Raw genomic sequence first — 21088 nt, forward strand, 5'->3', positions numbered from 1 at the left:
TGAGAATCTCTCTCTTTCTCCTCTCTTTGCCCCATCTCCCAACCCCCTGGCAAACACTAACCTATTATCTGTCTCTCTGGATTGCTTGCATTTTCTATAAATCGTATACTCTGTATTGAGTACTGGCTTCTTTCACTTAGCCTAATTATTTGAGATTTGTACATGTTACTGCATGTATCAAAAGTCCATTTCTTTCTCTTTTTTTTTTGTTTTTTTGCTAAGTAATGTGCTATTGTATGGATTTACCATAACTTATTTATACATTAATCTGTTGAACATGGGTTGTTTCTAGTTTTTGCCTATTGTATGTTTTTGTATGGTCATATACTTCCATTTTTCTTACATAAATACTAAGAAATACAATGGCCAGATTACAAGATAGATGTATATTTCACTTAAAAAAAAAACACTCTGTCAAACTATGTTCCAAAGTGGTTATGCCATTTTGCATTCCAACCAGCAGTGAATGAGAGTTTTCTTTCCTCTACATCCTTGCCAACTCTTGTATGTTTAGTCTTTTAAATTTTATTCATTTTAATGGTTTGGAGTATTATCTAACATTGTGCTTGTAATTTGCATTTCCTGAATAACTGATGTTGGGCATATTTTCACGTTTTTTGACATCTATACATCTTTTGTGAAGAGTCTGTTCAAGTATTTTGCCTCCTTTTTTGTTGTGCTGTTTGGCTTATTTCCATTTTTTCCTTGTTTGTTTTATTTTTTTTTGAAGCTAGGTCTCACTTTGTTGCCCAGGCTGGAGTGCAGTACTGTGAACATGGCTCACTGCAGCCTTGACCTCCCAGGCTCAAGCGGACCTCCTACATCAGCCTCCTGAGTAGCTGGGGCTACAGTCATGCACCACCATGCCTGTCTAAATGTTAATTTTTTTTTTGTAGAGATGGAGTCTCTCTATATTGCCCAGGCTGATCTTGAACTCATGGGCTTAAGCAGTCCTCCCACTTCAACCCCCTAAAGTCCTGGGTTTACAGGCATGCACCACTGGGCCTGGCCAATTTATTTACTTTTGAGAATTGTTTACATATTCTGGATACAAGTCCTTTCTCAGATATGTGATTTTCAAATATTTTCTTACCCAGGTTGTGGCTTTTCTTTTCATTTTTAAACTCTTTCTAGGGGATGAGCTGAGACAATCGTATGGCTTACCTTATCTGTTTCTTGTCTTGCAGGTGTCATTGTCACTGATACTCAATTTCTTCATTCCTATTGTTTCATATACGTATATATGAAACAACATATGCATATATGAAACTTTCTAGATGTTTCCAGAGCCTCCTTCGTATATTTAAAACTTCAAATGTGTTGCTTTCAGGGACTTCTCTTTCCATCCAAAATGGATTAACTAGGACTGGATGTACCCTCTCACTTAAAGTAACTAATATACATATATGTTTTAAATATATGAGGGAGCCTCTAGAAAGTTCTTCTGATTGACAGGAGGTATAACCATTACAAATGTCTACGTTTTGCAAGAATGTAATATTGTTTAGAATGGCCACTCTTTGAGACAAGAGGAAATTTATTTAGCTTACCCCTCGACCTCCCTGCCATATACAACCATTATATGGGAAGTAAGTCATAACTTCTTCAAAGATTTATTGAGTTACTCTATGCTAAGCGCTGTTTTAAGTGCTTTACACATAGTAACTTATTTCATCCTCACAAAAACCCTGTGACTGAGTACGGTCCTAATCTCCCTTTTACAGATGAATTGACTAAAGCATGAAAAGTTTAAATATATGGTCTCTAGATAGTAAGTGGCCTGGTTCTGGAGCCATAGCCCTTACCACTCTCTGGTGCTACCTCATGCCTTTTTTGGGGAGATTTCCCCCAAGTGGTTTTATGTTCACAAGTCATAGATGACACAGATAACCTGCATATGTTGACCAGCACCCTGACAAATACGAAGACAGGAAGATTTTATCTTTTTCAGTGGGAGCAACAAGGGCCATCCCATGAAAGCTTATAGGATGGCAGCAAGTTTGTACATTTAAAATAGAAGATGCTGCTCTATCTGGGCTAGTCAGATTGTACACACTTGTTTGGCGAGTTGATTTGGAGTTGGAGCTGATTGTAATTTCTGTGGCGAAACAGAAGAGACAGTTATGCTTGGCTTAACGTGGCCTGGAGGCAAAGCTAATTTTCACTGTTTTGGGTTTATTTTTTCATCAGATTCTGAGAGAAATATCAAAGACACAATCATAGTAGTAGAGAGGGGTAAGTTGCTCTCTTTATTGATCCTCATGGGGTCAGAGGAGATCTGCACAGCTGGGAAGCCGGTCCCTGAAGGTATTGCCAAAATTGCGGAATTTTTCTAGACTCTGCTGATTTTCCAATAAAAGCACAGAGTACCCAATAGCTGATCCTAAGCTCAAGTTGAACCAATAAGTTCATAGGAAAATATGAGAATGTGGGGCCTCCTAGAGAGGGGAAGCTCACAGCTCCTCTCTAGATAGTCTCTCTTTCTCTTGTGCCCCATGGAAAATAGGAGGACCTCTGATATGGATTGGCTAAGTTCTTGGACACAGTCCCAGTCCTAGGGGGTTGGAACTTTTAAAGACATTCAACTTTGAGTGAACCACAAGAGACACTCTTCCTTCACATGTCCAGAGGAGAAGAGAGGGTAAGGATTGCTCTCTGGGGAAAGAGGGGCCAACCAACTCCATTTTGTTACTGGAAAGGGGCCCCAATCCCAGAATCCAAGAGAGGGTTCTTGGATTTCGTGCAGGAAAAAATTAAAGGCAAGTCCATACAGTAAAGTGAAAACAAGTTTATTAAGAAAATAAAGGAATAAAATAATGGCTACCTTATTGGCAGAGCAGCCCCAAGGACTGTTGGTTGTCCATTTTTATGGTTATTTCTTCATTATATGCTAAACAAGGGGTGGATTATTCATGTCTGCCCTTTTTAGACCATATAGGGTAACTTCCTGACATTGTTATGATATTTGAAAACTGTCATGGGGCTGGTGGGAGCGTAGCAGTGTGGATGACCAGAGGTCACTCTTGTTGCCATCTTGGTTTTGGTGGAATTTAGCCGGCTTCTTTACTACAACCTGTTTTATCAGCAAGGTCTTTATGACCTGTATCTTATGCTGACCTCCTCTGTCATCCTGTGACTTAGAATACCTTAACCTCCTGATAATGTAGCCCAGAAGGTTTCAGCCTTGTCTTACCCAGCCCTTACTCAAGATGGAGTTGCTCTGGTTCAAATGCCTCTGACAATTTCACTTTGGCTCTCCACACTGCACTCTCCCATCTTCTCTCCAGCCCCACTGTCCCCAACACAAATACTTGTCAAGCATGCTTGCTGGCCAGAATGGGATAAATGAGACTGGGCTGGAGCTATTCTTTTTCTAGAAGAAAGGCAAGGCTTTTTTTTCCCCCTCGTTTGCCCGTTCTTCCTTTGAGATCTTTCTTTCTCCCTGCTGGTTAGCATAAGCTCACCTGGGATATGCCTTGAAATGGAGTTGCCTAGGTCTATTAAGGCCTGGGTGCTCTGATTAAATTTAGTTCACTCAAATTCTATATTGCCCTAGATATTCATAAATGCTTCTTTTCTTTGTTCTCTTCTGGTTGCATATATTTCCTTCTAAGATTTTGCAGTTAGAGGTGGCAGTTTGAGGAGAGATTTAGGTGTTTGAGATTTGCTGTTTCATCTTTCCCTTTCTGCTATGTTTGACATGATTTCAATTTACTGCTACAATGACTTTTTCTTGGTGACATAGCTTCCCAGGGGTCTCAGAGCTACACGGAGAAAACAAAGACTGGTCCAGCTCAGAATCTTCTAAAGCTTTACTGGTCTGTTAAAAAGGCATCCTGGAAGTAAGCAAAATGTCTCAAGGTCAGCTCAAAGCTCTGTCAAAGGCTCACATAGACTACGCTTTGCTCAGTATTGTATAATGACCCTTTATGTAGCCAAGATTTTATACTGTAAAAACCTAAGTCTCATGACCTACCAGGAAGTGTGATTGCATCCACAATTTTCAATATCCAAAGAAGATGTTTGTACCTAACAATTCTGGTCCATGATCTTGTATGGGTTTTCGAAATGCCCTGACCCATTCTCTTTGGGTCAAGGTATTACTCATTTATGGGTGCCAGAACTATTTTTCAGAATTATAGATGCTATGCATAGTATTTAGTATCAGTGGTTAAGAGCTGCTATAGATATGGGAAAATAAGGAATCCTAGGACTATTTGATTTGGAGGTCATGTACTTTTTAGTTGACTAGTCAAATCATGGCTTACAGAGCTATTGTATTTAGCCAGAACTCATTGGCCCAGAAAGGGTTTTCTTTTCAAATGTATTAACATCATTTAAAAATCAGTGTATTTTAATCCTTTAAAAATATAAAATAGAGGCTATTCTGGTCTGGCATTTCTTTATTATATTGATTGGCTGCAGGTGAGAAATATAGCTCTTTTTAGATGGAGGTTGTGTTCTCTAAGTTGACATAGTACTCACCACCTTCTAAAGGCTCTAACAAATGTAATAGTAGGCTAAGATTAGCGACAGCGTAGGAATTCTTTTTCAAGGCAGTAGTAATTGACTTATAAGGGATCCAGTAGGGGGTGAAGTGGATTGGACAGACTAGAGAGGGCATGGCATTCACCCAGCCCACCTAGCCCTGTTGCAACCCCTAATTCACCAATTCCCCAATCACAGCTAGAATTACTTCATAAAAGAGGAAGAGCTGATTATCCAGTGAAAAAAGCACTGCCCTGGAAAATAAGGAAAAAGAGGAGAAACATCAGCCCTCAAGGTGGATGCTCAGTAGAGTTGCTCCCAGTTCCACTGAGTTGTCTTAATTTAAGCCAGCCTTCATATGAGTATTGTGGCTCCTTTATGGAGAAGGCTCTGCTGGAGAATGGCCAGAACATTTGCTTCTCCATTTTCAGGAAGGTGTAGCATCGTTGTTCAAAATGAGCCCTCCAGCCTCACTTCTTTTAAATATTAAAACAATGAATTTTACTTTTTCTGTTAAAAAACTAACTCATGTTTATTATGGAAAACTAGGAAATATATAAAAGTAAAAAGAAATTTAAAAATTACCAAGATTCATAACATCGTTGGTAATTTGGGGTTTTCTTCCAGTCATTGTGTTACCCATGTACACACATGCAAACACACACACACACACAAACGCATGCATGCATGCACACTCAGATGCTCCTCAACTTTTGATGGGTATTTGTCCTGATAAACTCATTATACATTGAGAATATGGAAAGTCAAAATTGCATTGAATACACCTGGCCTACTGAGCATCAGCTTAGCCCAACCTACCTTAAACGTGCTCAGAACACTTATATTAACTTATAGCTGGGCAAAATTACCTATCACAAAGCAGTATTTTCTAATAAAGTGTTGAATGTCTTATGTGATTTATTGAAAACAGTACACTGTAGAGAATAGAATTGGTTGTTTTCCCTTGAACTGGTTGTTTGGTCTTGTGATGGTGGGGCTGACTGGGAGCTGTGGCTCCTGGCTGCTGCCCAGTTCGAGAGAGCATTGTACCACAGATGGCTAGCTTGGGAAAAAGTCAAAATCCAAAGTACAGTTTCTACTGAACATGTATTACTTTCATACCATTGTAAAGTCAAAAAGTTGGAAATCAAACCACCATAAGTCAGGGACTATCTCTACACACACATTTTATACATTTATACGTTTATTATAGATTTGTGTATAATGAGCCTGTGACATTGGTAATATGACAAATACCGATTATTTTCTGAACATAGGCATAATATATGCTTAGAAATTTTAGAAAATATAAAGAAATGTAAAGAAATCACTATAAATCAGATAGTATCCATCACCTAATGCTAACATAATTTACTTATTGATATATTTACTTATTCTTTTATCGACACATTATACACACACACAATCCTGACTTTTAAGCATAGTATACGCCTGAATAATCACAGTCCTAGAAGGAAGATAAATGGAAAGAGGGATTTGTGACAAATACAAGCAACTGCTAAGTAGTTTATTAGTCTACATTTTTTAAAAAAATCAATATTTCAGATCATTCAGTGTGTGTGTGTGTGTGTGTGCACGTGTGTGTGTGTGTGTGTATGTGTGTATGGCACCCAGGCAGGAGTGCAGTGGCATGATCTCGGCTCATTGCAACCTCCACTTCCCGGGTTCAAGCAATTTTCCTGCCTCAGCCAACCGAGAAGCTGGGATTACAGGCACTCACCACCACCCCTGGCTAATTTTTGTATTTTTGGTAGAGATGAAGTTTCATCATCTTGGCCAGGCTAATCTTGAACTTCTGATCTCAGATGATTCACCCGCCTTGGCCTCCCAAAGTGCAGGGATTACAGGCATGAGCCACCCATCACGTCTAGTCAGTTTAATTTTTTAAAAACCAGGAAATGACTTAGAATCCTTAAATGACCACTGTGTTGCTCTCTGCAACTGAAATTTGGAGGCCCGGCCTAAAGCTCTGATTTGGTGGATCTCTCAGCATAATACCACCCTGCTTCTCACTGGTCTCCCTGACTTTCAACATGAACTTCATCACATCCACATTCTACAGGAGAGCTCTAGTCATCCTCTGAAGGGTAACCTTAATCTTGCTCCCATACATCCCATGGGCCCTCAATGGCTTCTCCTTGTCCTTAGGATGTGGGCAAACCCCTGAGCAATGGGACACACGTAGTTCTAATCTTGTAAGAGATGGTATGAGGATTCAATGGGTTAATGCTCATAAAGTGCTTTGGTAGTGCTCAGTGCACAGTTAGCATTGAATGAATGTGAGCTGTCATTATTCCTCTCTTTCATCACCTTTTTTCTTCCCCCACATAGTGTAGGACAAGACTGTGGTAGCCCTAGATTTGTATCTTTAAGGTCTAGTCCCTGAGAAGAAAGAAATTTTCTCTCTTTAAGATTCTGTTTGGAAATTAAAGAAAAAGACTGAAGTTGGTCTGGCTTGAACCATGTGCCTACACTGGTGACTGAAGTAGGATTGAAGTCTGTTATCAAGAGGTGTGGGGGACATAGAGTGGTGGCCAGGATGATTGATGTAAGGACAAAGATCCAGGTGTCCATGAATCTTTTTTCCTTTTTATCCTATCTTGTTCTCTCCTGAAGATTGTTCCTTATTTGTAAAAGCCTTATCTTCTTTTATTGTAGTCTATGGAGGATGTCATACAGTTCCTTAATCCTGCAGTTTTATGCCCCTCCTTCAAGTCTTTAGTACAGCATTCCTTCTTCCTCAATCTGGGGGATTTTGCATAGGTCCCATGCCAGGCATGTTTAGCTATGTAACCATTAGGCCAACCAAGTAAACCCAAGTGTGTCACCAGTAAGAAATTTCATTCCTTTCTCCTATTACCTACTTTTCAGGTTACTGTTAGAAAATAGAAAGTCAGTTTGTAATTTCCCAGCCTAATAATTAGTAGTCAGTAGTCCCAGACCACTGTAATATTAATGACTTCCAAATTACTGTAAAGCTAAAGCTTTTTCTAGTCCTCAGCTCAGCTTTACTTTGGGCTGGCCAGTGGCAGGGGGAAAAATTGGGAGTGTCTCTCGACTTCCTTTGTTGGAGCTTCCCTTCTTCATTCCGTGTTCACCAGGATGCCTTTGGGGGCCACACAAGGTGTGATACTGCAAGACAGTAACTGCAGAAGCAGACATCAGAATCTGGCTATCTTCCAGCAAGCACAACATTAAAGAACTTTGCAAAAAATGTAAAACAATTCCACCCTTTTTACTAATTTTTTTTGGAAAAATGTAGTTATTTTATATAATCATATGTTATTTATGTTAGTGCATTATATATTTATTGTTCATAATCTAAAATAAATACATAAATTTTAAATGTTCCATATTTTGAGTATGATAAGTGTATTTTGCTAGTCCTACACAAGCTAAAGCTCTTTTTGGTCCTCAGTAACGTTTAAGGGTATAAAGACATCCTGAGGCAAAAAGGTTTGAGACCACTGTTGGAAGACTTTGGGTCTCAGGGCATAGTGTGCCTGTTTTATACTTTATGGCTAGAACTCAAATGTGTAGATTTGTACTTTACTTCATTTCTCTGTAATGGTAGTCTTTTGCTGTTGTGAGCTCTGAGATCTGCAGTCTTTAGAGATAGCCTCTAAATCCCTAGCCAGGATACTTGCCTTCCAATTACCACTTAGGAGCTCTGGAAGTCTGGGGCTGAGTAAAGGACCATCTCTCTGTCCAGACAGATAGTAGTCTTGTCTCACTGCCATTTCCATGCTTCTTCCATCACTGTTGTGATGGCATGGAAGATTTATTAGGAATGTACTCTCCAAAGATCTAGGCAGGAAGCCAGGCAGAAGTGTATCCTACCCTCAGATTCTCCAATCTGTCTGGAGGATTCTGTTGTCCACTTTCCCCACTCCCCTTTTTCCTACCAGCCCATCCCATAGTAGGTGATCAGGGTCAGGACATCTCAGGGATTCACATCTTGTTTTATTTTCCCTTCTTCGATTCCACCTGAGGTTTTTCCCCAGTGCAGGAGGATATTTCTCTTTGCCTTGTGTAGCAGGACATGCTCTTCCACCACATTCTATATGCTATCTACTCTGTGGCTTATTGTAAAAACTCAAGCTTTCGAAGCTTGGCTCATTGATACTGAAAGGTCAGCTTTCATTGTCTGAGAAAACACTTTCTCTTTCTACCATACGGCTCTTGCAATTGCATGACAGTTTTTGCACTGTGGATTGGAAAAAAGTCTATTTTGAAAGTCAAGGTTGAACAAAGACTTCTTCCTCTGGTGTCTGTCTACCTTTTTCCTGAAGGCAGAATAGATGGAGGGTGACTGTTGTTTGGAGTAGTGAGGAAAAGACCATGGCAAAAGGAAAGTGGGGGTGGGTGGAAACCACCACAGTTTAAAATCATTATGTGTTAAAGAGAGTATCTTGGTGCGATTCCACAGAATCTACTGTTAGCATTTCATGTCCGCTGTCCTCTCTGGAGCCCTGAGGTTGGAACTGAAGAGTAGATGATCTATTCATGGGATATGTTCTCAACCTTTCATAGATGTCTTATTGTAAAGAGGCTGCTCCATTTACATGCTCCCATACCACTGGCTTCATATATAATAAGCCAGATGCAGAAAAATTTCACCTGCCTTAAAAAAGAACACTTTGATGGCTTTACTCTGGTGATAGGGAAGGGAACCTTTGTCTACATAAATTCCCAATCTTTTGCTCTAAATGCACCATAGTGACTGTGATGGTCTTTGGTGCTGCTCACTGGATATTTTCCATTATCCTGTAATATGGTAGAATCACACTTCTTGGTTTCCCTGTGGTGGGGTAGGACAGTGTAGCCAGATTCATACAAGAAGATGTAAGTAGAAGTGGTATGTGCCACTCTGTGCTGCCATTTAATTGTCCTTGTGGGGCATTCCCCCTCCTCCCCACTGCCAGTGTGCTCTTTTTTCTCTGCCATGGGGATGGTAACATTGCTTATAGAGGCTGCTCCTCTTATTTCTGTTCTCTTGAGTAAGGATGAGGAAGTACAACAGAGGTCCTCGCTAATCTACAACAAAGCGGGAGTGAAAAATAATCCTTTGGTGTCTTAAAGATATTTGGGAGTTATTTATTACCATAGCAGAATCCACCCTATCCTGCCTTATTCAATGACTCTATCTCGTAGACTACAAAGAAGATTAGGACCCTCCAGGAAACCTACCCTGGGCAGTCCTTTCTCTTCATCTCATCGTGGCTGCTGTCTTGCCTTCCCAAGAAGCTTGATTAGAGCAGCCCTGCCCACTCTGTACTCCTCCTGTGCCTCGGCAAATGGATGTTGTTGTGTATCCCCATACTTATCCTTATTCTCCTTTGTCTTTAAATTTTGACACTCTGGGTTGGGGAATCTTTAAATATTCATCTTTATGATGCTGTCTAATAGTCACGTAATTTCTCTTCTATGAAACTTTTTGAGTTGATACACCCTGCCTCAGCTTTCTTCTCATTTACCAAAGGCTTAATCCTCTGTGCACTCATGTTTGTTCTAATCTTGTCACTGAAGCTGCTTGCCTAAAATCGTCAGGTTGCACAGACCAAGGCTACTCTAATCCTCAGAATTCCAAGTCTTTTTTTTTGTCATTGGGTTATAACATTTCAAAACTGAAAAAAAAAAAGGCAAAATGGTAGCTTCTCAAACATTAATGTGCATAGAGTCACGTTAGAATCTTGTTAAAATGCAAATTCCAGGGCTCCACCGCCAGAGATTCTGATTTGGAAAGTCTGGGGTGGGCACTGAGAATTCTCATTGCAATGAGCTCCCCAGGGACATTGATGTTGCTGCTGTAGGGACTGTTCTTTGAGCAGCACTGGATTAGATGACAGTTTTTAGTTTTCTCTGAGTCTAAAATGAAGGCAATGTATGGAGCCCCTGCCTTATGTAGCAGAGGAGATCCTCTCCATGATTGCTGTGATGATAAAAGAGTAAGAGTAGCTCTTTTAGATGCTCCAAGAAAGAAGTGTTAATGTGCACACACTTGGAAATAAGGGCAAAAGCCTTAGTATACTACGTTTGCCACACATCTCCAGAACTTGGACTTGTGACAGAGGCTAGAGGCAAAAAAACTTCTCCCTTCTTTGTGGAGAGAGCACTGGTCCTGAAACACACATGTGACTTCTATTTCTAATGGCAAAACACTGTAAAATAGTGAGCTGCTGAGAGCTTTCTGTGAAAAAATTGTATTATTTGAAATTTCTTTTAAAGGCCGTTTGTAGATTTTGGGAAATCACAAAAAAAGTTAAGTCAAACAAAAGACACAGTTTCCTGAGGACCTTGTTCTTCCTCTCGTTCAATATTTTCGCTCTCTTTATAGCCATTTGTTGATACAAGGGTAGACCATGCCGACAACGGGGAAGATACTACCTAGTAAGTGGTGGCTCCAGCTAAGGGTTTTCTCTTTCTCCATATCCACTCTACCCTTTTGCCATGATCCACATCAGCTAAGCTCACCAGTTCCTTGTCAAGTCTTGGCAAAGTCACCAAAGCAGAGATTAAAGAAGCTGAGACACATTTTAAAGACTGCCTTGATCTGGACTACTCACTTCATTTTAAATGAGAATATTGAGATTTAAAGAGGAGAAATAAGTTTTTCCAGATCACACAATGAAATTCTGGCAGAGCCAGTACAAGACACAAGGCCTCCTCACTTCTGGTCCAGTGTTCTTCAACTGCATCCTGTTTTCATGGGATGGGAAAGTTAGGATGGACAGGGCTGAGGAAGACAGCAGGGTGGGTACTTCACAAGCTCTTTCAGCTACCTAGAAGCCCAGTTACAATGTGAGTATTGTTTTGTGATAATTAAGTGATAAAATATCAGACACAGAAAGTATCTTGAGTCTATCTAATTCTCCGATGGTTACATATGAGAAAACCAAGGTCCAGAGATGCCGTTGGCAAACATATCCAACATATAAGTCATTGATTCCCTTTTTCTGGTACTTTGAATTCACCTATTTTCCAGCCTCTGCTCCCAAACCCTTTCTGGTTTTTCTGTTCCTGACATTTGTAGCCCAGTGAGTATCCTAGGTCTTTTTAGATCCCTGAAGGAAATCCTTGCTACCCCCTAGAGGTTTGAGCTTCGTTCTCATGCCAAACCAGAGAGGAGAAAGAAGAAAATTAGTGTCCAAAGTAACACTGCAGGTGAAAAGCTGTCCAAAACTCATGGAATCTCAGCTTCCAATATGAGTTTTTTGTTGCCCTTGCCTTGTTAGTGATGGTGTATTAAAACCTCCTTTATTCAGACCTCACCGATTTGGAATTAGCGACAGCTGTGGTCAGGGTCTGAATTGAGGTTTACCTTTGAGGACCAAAGAGAAAAAGTTGAACAAATTGTTAAAGTGAAGAATATTTAAAGGGACATATTTAGTCTATTTAAGGAAATAGTCTTTTAAAGTATTTTAGAAGCACCATTAAAGCATATCGAGAGCTCTCTGACACATACCTCTTGACTATTTTAATTTTAGTCATATATCATTCTTACCTATTCAATAACGAAGGTTTCCTGAGAGTTTCTATTAGGGAACAGGTTTTTGTCTAATTTAGTCACTATATGTATGTGTAAGCATTATAGTTAAATTACACTTCTCTAAAAAACATTACCCAATTCAGAATTTGTTTTTTTTTTGGGGGGGGGGGGATGGAGGCTTCTTTCCAATAATGGATATAGATTAATGAAAGTTTCCTGTACTTGTAGTGTGTGTGTGTGTGTGTGTGTGTGTGTGTGTGTGTGTACTTGCTGTGAGTCATCATAGGTTAGAGATGGTATAACTTAGATGTAATTGCACTGCAGTAGTGATTGTCGTAATAAGTAAGTACATTTCAGAGTATGTGTGGTTATGGGTTATAATGTACAGTAATAAACAGGTTTATAACTTTGTCCTAGGTAATGAATGCCAGTGACAGGAGAGAATGAGAGGATTTTTGGCAATAAGTCCAGTGCATCCAATGAAAATGATTTTATTTACAAGGGAGTTGGGGATTTGGTAAGAGAGTGTGACTGACTGTGGATTCTAGGAACTGTGGAGGTGCTGAAGTTGGATGTTTAGACAACTGTCATGTTTGGCAATACTTTGTTTGCTGAACCTAAGTATTGAGGCTCTGGTGAAAATTCAGAAACATTAAACAGATAACTTTAACAGCAAAATTGAACATGTGCCAAAGAAATAATATTAAAAACATGTCCAGAGAAAGACAGTCTTGAACAAACTCCAAATCTAAATCAATTTTTATGGTGCAATTTGATTTTCTGGGTTAAATGTCCTGGATACTTAACTGGCTTTACTCCAATTACCCATGGTAACTACAAGGACTAACTCAAAGATCAGACTAAGACCTAATGTCTAAGAAAATTAAATAGTTCTGGGGTAGATGAGGAGGGATATGGAGCCAGATCTTCTATTAGGTTGGTACAAAAGCAGTTGAGGTTTTTGCCATTACTTTTAATGACAAAAAGTTTTAATTAAAAAATAAAGCTGTTTGAACTTTTAATGGCAAAAACCTCAATTATTTTTGCACCAACCTAATAATTCTGCTTTGAATTAGTATACCTTGTCCATTGACACTTGTCCTAGGCCTGTCTTCCCACATTTCTTACATTACCCATCGTAGAAAGCATTAGTGTAGTTTAATTGGTCTATCATAACAATTACCCATTGCAAATATAAACTTTTGTGATTTTCAGTAAATTTATGCAGTTGTATAACCATCAGCACAATCCAGTTTTAAAACACTCTCTTCACCCTAAAAGTTCTCTAGCTCCTATTTGCAGAATGATCTTCTGCATTCTTTCTTGCTTTTTAATTACTTTTGGGTTTGACTCCCTAAAAGTCGGCACGTGGCTACTTAAGGAGACACATGTTATGTTGAAACAGCTTTATTTTTTAATCCATAAATATCTGTTACTGACAAAAGTGGAAAAAATCCTTAAGACTAAATCTTACTAAAGTGTGTCTGTTTACAGTACATGTAGAATGTGCTTTGACAGGTAAGTAGAACGATGAGATTTGTACAGAGAAGCAGTTACTAGAGCACTGCTCACCATGAAGCTTACATATGAATAATGAAGAAACCGCAAAGATACAGATAGAAAGGTACTTTTCATCAGTACTACCATATAATAAACATGGAATTCATAAATTGGGCTAATGCATAAAAATGTTCATTAATCCCCCCCTTAGGAAATTGTGTCCCCAAACTAAAAATATTACAGTAAGAATTGCTTTTTATTAGAGAATTTCAAGAATTCTTTACTACAAAATGTCTAGTTGAGTTATAGAACTAGAGGAATATTTGCCACTACGAAGCCAATGAATAAGTCCTCCCATGGCGTGGCATTCAGAGGTCACTGCAGGGTGGGCAGCAAAGTTGAGCAGGGTCTTCTCCTCCCTCAGGAGGGAAGGCATTAAGGAAACACACAGCCACAGCATTATTTCTCTGACTGATGGAAGGTTAATATGTTTGCTGATTTACAAGATGGGCTTGATGATAACAACGTGGACTCTGCATTCTTGCTTCACAAGCCTTCACCGGGAGGACGGCAGTGTCATGAGGAAGGGCTAGAAAGGTACCAGGATGGGATGAGTGCCCCTTCCTAGCAGCCCAGGTGGTGATGCCTCCTCCTCCAGTTGGAATGGAGCCTCAGTATCCAGACTTGGTCTTCAGGACACACGTTCCAGAGTGGGAGATCGTGGCATTCATTGCCACACAGAGGCTGTGCACATGTTCCTCTGCAGCTTGAATTTCCCAGCTGCCCTCAAGTACAAACTTCATGCCCTTGTGGGCAAACCTCCAGACCTTTCTCTCCAGCCAGCTCCCTCTTTGAAATTGGAACCGCCTCCCTCCAGCTATAAGGATCATATTCAAAATAGAAGCTCCAAACTCAGAATTCCCCAGAATTCCACAGCCACTTAGGATGGTTTAGGTGTATCTCTACAAGAGGGCTTCTATGGCACACAGTTGGTGAGCTGCTGAATGCGTAGGCCCTTAAACTTCAGGTATGAGGGCATCCTTGGGTGGCCGAGCCCATCAGGCCCATCCCAGGCTCTAGTGAGGAGTGTGGTGGCTGTCTAGGACATCATTGTGGGGCAGGCATTGTGGGATGTTTGCAGCTCAGTGGAGATGGGGAGGAACGGGGAGAGCAGGTGCTGGCAGGGAATGAAAACTCTACAATGTAAGAGCTGAATGAAACGTCACAGCTCATCTAGTCAAAGCCCCTCATTTTGCAGATGGGGAAACTGAGGCACTGAGCAGGAACATGACTCCCCCTTGGAGACAAAGCCAGGGCTGGAAGCTGTGTCTCCAGAGCCTCAGCCCCGTGCCTTTTTTCTCCTAGAGTATGCTGCCTTCCAAAAGCAAATATAGGGCCCGGGAAGACATGTCTTTCCTATTGAATCTGCCATTAAAATGCTGCATTTATAAAAAATAACATTTGAACCCTAAAAAACACTTCATTAAAACACAATGCGCTTTCTTGAAAATACTCCAGAGCGAAATTTCCCAGATTCAGAGAGGATGACAGGAATGTATGTGGGAGGTAACATTGCCAGCTCTTCTCAGGGCAGGCGCCTTTTGGGGTCTGAGTGATTGGCAGCCCTTTCATTTTGCCTTGGGTCAAGGGCACAGTGGCCTGTGTGAGGAGTATGAGGGTGGAGGCTGGTGACAGACAAGGTATCTCTGAAGAAAACGGATTGGGTTTGATGGCAGGGATGTTGGCATGGATGTTCCTCTATGCTAGACTTAGGAGGCCCTCAAGTCTTTGTGGACAAAAGAGGATAGGTGACATACACAAGCAAGTGTGTTGGAAAAGAGGCTGAGAGCCCTCAAGGATATGAGTCTTTGGCCAGATCAGGAGCTTCTGCGCTAACGTCAGGCTGAGTTGGGAGCTTCAGGGGACTTGCCAGCGGCAGGAACCAAACTGACCATCACAGGCCATGACGTCTCGAACCCAGAGCTCCATTCCCTTCCCTCCCAGAGCTCAGAGGTGGAAAGCCCTTGGCTCCATGCACTGGTGTATCATGTCACAGGGGCAGGAGGTGAAGGATACACCAGCGAGGCAAACAGAAGACCCGAAGAATGTCTTATTCTTCCATTGGTTTCATTGAGAGCTCTGATTTTCAGAGCTGGTGATGATAGCAAGTCCAGGGAAAAGAAATTAGGAATGGAAGAAGGTAGACGGAAGAAGAGGGAGATGAGAGGAAGGAAAGAGTGACCTGGCATGGGAGTCTGAAGTTAAGACAGGAGTTTCTGGGAGTGAGAGTCAAAAGAGCGGAGGAGAAATGTGAAATGGGGGCAAGGTTGGAACTTTCTAATAGGCAGAACCATGGCCCTAGACACTCCCAAGACACTGGGGACCTCTGAGGGCAGAAGCCCAGTTAGGAGGTTAAGGAATTCTTGGCAAAGCCTTTTTGACTCAAGAAGGCATGGAGCCGGGAGTCTGGAGCAAGACAGGAAAGGTGCAGGTGCAAGAGGGATTGTGAGAGCTTCGATGCCATCAACAGCCAAGGAGACCAGGCAGAATTTTCAGGGCAGGAGAGAACCTGTGCAGATTCTAGTTCATTCCTGTTAGAGCAATAGAGATGTGTAAGAATGAATAAAATAAGGAGAGGGAAATCTTGGGCTTTAGGCTTCCTTTGAGAGAGGGAGGGATGCTTTTACTATAGGGGTAGATGGTACTTCTATGTATGGTAGAGGCCACCAGCCTGGTGGGGCTGGAAATCATGGCATCTAGGTTCCAGCCCCAGAAGCCTTTCATCTGCTGCTTGAACTTGCCTAGAGATGTGGCTTTGCCTGTTCCATGTAGATGGATGGGACAGCTGAATAAATGGGATACCTCTGCGTCCCAGCTATAACATAGTTTTCTGGATTTTGAAATGTGGGACTGAGTTAGAGAAGTTTGTAAGCCTATCTCTATTTCTTTTTTCTTCCCTCCTTCCCTCCCTTCCTCCTCCTCCTCTCCCTCCCTCCATTCCTTGCTTCTAGACCCAAAGGTGAAGCAGAAGAAATCCTTGAAAAGAAGTAAGCATTGCTGTAGAATTTTCCAACCCAACTGACATCAGAGGCTGGGATGAGACATGGTAAGGCTGGGATGAGAAATGTCTTGGAATCAACCCATCAAACAACCCCTGAGACAGACAGACACCCTGTTGGAGACAGGGCTTGGGGAGGACCCCTGGGGAAAAGTGTCCCCTGGGGGCTGGAGAACTTGGTGCTGAGAAGCTTTGACGTGGGAGATGGCATCAGCTTTCTCGTTTGGTGTGTACCTGTGTGTAGACACCTGGGAAGGGCATTCTCAGCCACTCAGGTCCTTTTCCCCTCACCACCAGCATCCTGCCTTCAAGGGATGCCAGAGATTAGAGGATTCAAAGGTGCTGGGCTCAGGGTCCCAGCTGGGAGACACCTGCTTTATTCAGACTCATGTCTTCCTTTCCAACCCTCTTAGCCTCACCTTCTGGAACAAACTCTTATAAACCCACAGGGACCAGCCCTTAAGAAGGTTTATGTGTCTGTGGAGAGGAAAGCAGAGAGAGCAGCTCCCGGATTGCCTCCCTAGTGTGGGGGCTGAGGGTGGCTTTCATAACCCCCAGACTTCGTCCCCCTAAGGTTCACGTGATGGCTTCCCTTTCGTGTTGGAAGGCACACCCTGGGGAGGGGAGAAGGAGACGAGAGCTTTGGAACTCTTGGAATTGGTGAAAGGACACAGTTCATTGCGTTCTCTGTGGTTTGTGGACTTGGTTAGATTAAAAATCCCCAGGGCTGACACTGAGCAATTCTCCTTCTATACTTGCCTTTTTAAAGGGCCATAAGTGCAGAACTGAGGGCAAGTAAAACCCCATTTATAAGGGCACTGCTGTTGGATCTGACTGTTCGTAGTTATCACACCTTCACCCAGTAGTCTGGAGCTGATTCCCCCAGCCCCAACCCAGGGGATGCCCTGGCCCTGAGAATGAGGGAACTCCTTCTTCCCCTCACCAGGCTCTATGGTCTTGGGGGAGTGGACGCTGCTTGATTCACAGTCAGCTCCCCAGGAGGCCATCACATCAAGCCCATCCCCAGGCTGGAGGCGGAGAAGAGGCTGAGGTGGGAGGACAGTGGCAGCCCCCTAACAGAGCTGAGGAACCCTGGTCTTACCAGGTGCCTCAGTGCCAGCAGAAAGGGACGATGCAGTGGGGACCTGCCCAGTTAGCCCCTAGGCCAGTTGCCTGGAGGACCATTGTTTGCTTTTGCTAGTAGGTCTTTGTCCCTTTGATCCAGAGGAGGCGCGGGTCTGAAGAAGGAACAGCCAGGAGAAATGAGGTTGCAGGGGGGCAAGTGTGGTGGGGGAAGGGGAGACAGGAAGTAGGAGTGAGCCCTGAACTGAGCAGGCAGTCGGAGATGGGGAAGGAAGGAGGGGTGGGCAGGGTGCAGGACTACCACCTCCTGTCCTTCTTGTCTGGGGGCTGAACAGCCGCTCTCTAGAAGCCTCTGCCTGGGTACTGCCGAAGGTGTATGGGGGAGACAGGTGGAGCCCTGCAGGATGCGAATGTCGAGCCCCTGAGACTCTGCACATCACAGTGGCCCTCCCCACCCTGGCTTTCTGGCCACCGCAGGTGCCTCCTGGGAGCAGAGCAGGGGTGGAGAAGTTGGCCTGAGTGGCAGTCATGGTCAGACCTAGAGTGTGGTCAGGAGGGAGTGTGGAGATAATCGGGTGTCTGGGAGGTCCGGCACCCCATCGCCACTCCCCTCTGGGAAGGCTACAGCCAAAACCCCAGAGAACTCAAGGGTGAAATCCTCAGGGCCAGGGGAGGAGCACAGCCCCCTAAAAGGACAGGCCCAGTGTCCTTATGGGTGGGCAGTCAGCTGGAAGGGGGCAGGGTTCCCACCAAAGGGGAGGCAGCTGAAGGAAGGGAACCCCTCCAGGTCCTGGGGTTGACGGGAGGGGTGCAGGGCCAGGGTGAGGCCCTCTGGGGACAGCAAAGGAAGGGCCACTCAGTCGGGACCAGAGAGTTCCAGCAGGCAAGAAAAGAATCAATATTGTGCTTATGGACACAGCAGCTCCCTGGCTCTGAGAGTGAGCAGGCAGTTTTTAGGCACTAGAAGATTTCTGTGATGTGGTTCTAGGTAAATGAATGAGACCAACTAGCCTCTTCGGTCAGCCCACTGATCACACCCGCTGGCCCCTCCAAACCCAGGCAGCTTCGGACCAGGGTCAGGCAAGGGTCTCTGCTGACAAGAGCCTGTAGCTGAGTCCCCAGGAGGGGGAGAAGGAGGCGCAAGACGGAAAGGGAGTTTGTGAAGGTGGTAGGGGGTAAGAATGGGGTCCGGCCCCCTCCTCACTCCCCGTTGATTCTTCTGGAGGAGCAAGAGCGATTGCTCTTGGTCCTGGGTCTAAGTGTATTGAACCAGGCCATCGGGGCTATATCCCGGGGGGGATGGCTTTCTGGGCACAGGTGGCCCACCCCCACTTCCTACAGAGGGGACGAGGGAAGGGAGAGTGACAAGGCTAGAAGCTCTGCTCCCGGCCCCTCCTGGCCCCTGCTCTGCTCTGCCATGCCTAGCAGCCCCGGCCCTGCCCCGCCGGTCACACGGTCACTTCGGTCTTGCTGGCTGTGTAGCAGGTGTGGTGGCCTGGGATGTAGTGCAGCTGCTCCACCGTGTTGTGTCTGCGCGAGGCAAAGGCGTGGCGCTTGGCTGCCGTCTGGCTCTGGCCCAGGGTGGCATACGAGTTATTGGAGGCACTGGGATGGGAGTGCATCTTGCTCATGCGGTAGCGGTCCAGCACGGGTGTGGACACAAAGACGTCCGTGTGTGAGATGGCCCTGGACAGCGACTGCTCGGGAAAGGCCGTCCGCTCCGGGGACAGCAGCGGGTCCTGGGAGTGCAGGCGCTCTGTGGAGAGCAGCTGCTCGTCGGACAGGATGCGGTCGTAGGGCATGCTGAACTCATCTGGCAGGCCCCGATCGGGGGACAGGACCCTGTCCTGGGACATGGCCCGGATCGGCCGGCGGGGTCGTTCCCGTGGCAACGGCTTCTGTTGGGACATCTGGATGACATTGAGTGGGAGGGTGCCGCGGGCAGCCAGGTCGGGCAGGTGCCGCCGCCTCATGTAATACTCGTCAGCCTCCTTGTCGGCTGCAGGAGAGAGACAGAGTGAGAGAAGGCAACTGGGGTGACCCTGCAGCCAGGACTCAGATAGAACCCTGCACCCCTCCTGCTCCATCACAGACCTGTCCATCTTCAGGGATAATATAGTCAAACTCCCTTAGTTGTGGATTAGGACCTGGAGGCCCAGACGGGTGAAGGGTGTATTTTCCCATTGAATGTGCAAACCATTCCCTGAGGGCTTGTTAAATGCAGATTTTAATTCAGTGGGTCTGGTGTGGGCCCAAGAGCTTGCATCTCTAACCAGCTCCTAGGCAATGCTAAAAGCCTGTGGTGCATGGACCACCTTGAGTAGAGATCTATTAAGGGACTTCCTCAGAATCCCCAGTGTGTTGAGGGCAGAGTTGATGGCAAGCCCAACTCCTTAAACTCCCTCTGGTCCTGGGCTGTATCTATGCACCGTGGTCCTGAAACAGAATGGCTATTTGTCTTACTAAAACATCCAAATAGTAGCTCCTGCAGCTTCCTGACGAGGTCCAGAGCCAGCCTCCTGCTAGAATAAAGTAAGATGCTCAGACTAGGAAACACTTGTGAAAATGTTTAACTGGTTGTTGGGATTCACTCAGGGTGGCTGGCAAAATAATAGGGAAATATTAGGGAAAGTTGTAAGATGATAGCTTCAAACCTTTTGGAAGGCTGAAAGGTTTTAATGGAACGGGCTGGAGACAGCCAGTTCTTACCTTAGTGTATTAAGTCATAGGGTGAAGATTTAGAGACAAGAAAAGCTTCTTCAGTTAAGTCTGTTTACTTCACATTCTTTTGTCTCTGTTTACTCATGTAAACTTTGTGCTGGATGACCTTCTCAGGAGGAGGTTGAAGAAGAATTACTTGTTAACCATGTCACTCTAGGCCTCAGAACGAAGACTTTTTGTCATTCGTAAAACTACTCTTGTAACTGTGTTAATTATCCACAAGCGTGTTGATTTAGAACCTCTGTTATTAAATCTATACTAAATAAACATGAGGAAGACAAGGAGCCATTATCAGTTAGCTGCTGTTGCCTTCTGAAAGCAGCTGATGACCGTCTTTAGCTTACTCAAATTCACTGTATTCTAGTGTGTGTGAGTACATTTTATTCATCTGTCGTTAACTCAGAGTCTGCCAGAGAGACCTCCATAAGTAGTGATCAGCATCTCAACTGGTAACTTAGGAACATAGTAACACCTTCTCTGTAGTAACAGCCAATGCATAGAAAACCAATACTTGGGCCTGCAGTCTCTACACAGCCACATAATCAGCCTACACACACTCCACCTGTGCCCATAACACAAGCTGGCTGGAGTAATCCTATAAGTGTGCCTCATTTAGATGCTTCACCTTCCTCTCTGTCCAGCAGGCCCTCCTAAGCTCACAGTGCTCTCCACACCCTTGAATTTGCCCAGAACTTGCTTGCTACACACAAACCTACTTGAACTTACAG

The 21088-nt window shown here is 43.8% G+C and overlaps 1 protein-coding gene across 3 annotated transcripts in view; it reads right to left on the reverse strand.

The window, feature by feature from the left end:
* Positions 1 to 13389: 13389 nt before the first annotated feature.
* SHISA6 (shisa family member 6) overlaps positions 13390 to 21088 on the reverse strand; it is a 330100-nt gene continuing 322401 nt past the window's right edge. For all 3 annotated transcript variants that reach the window (XM_032280251.1, XM_032280250.1, XM_032280249.1), the window contains one exon: positions 13390 to 19638. In XM_032280251.1, the coding sequence (XP_032136142.1) occupies positions 19088 to 19638 (551 nt within the window). In that variant the 3' untranslated portion in view covers positions 13390 to 19087. The remainder of the gene's footprint in view (positions 19639 to 21088) is intronic.

Source organism: Sapajus apella, unplaced genomic scaffold (genome assembly GCF_009761245.1).
Source record: "Sapajus apella isolate SASKATOON/1434 unplaced genomic scaffold, GSC_monkey_1.0 scaffold12, whole genome shotgun sequence".
Taxonomy (NCBI): domain Eukaryota; kingdom Metazoa; phylum Chordata; class Mammalia; order Primates; family Cebidae; genus Sapajus; species Sapajus apella.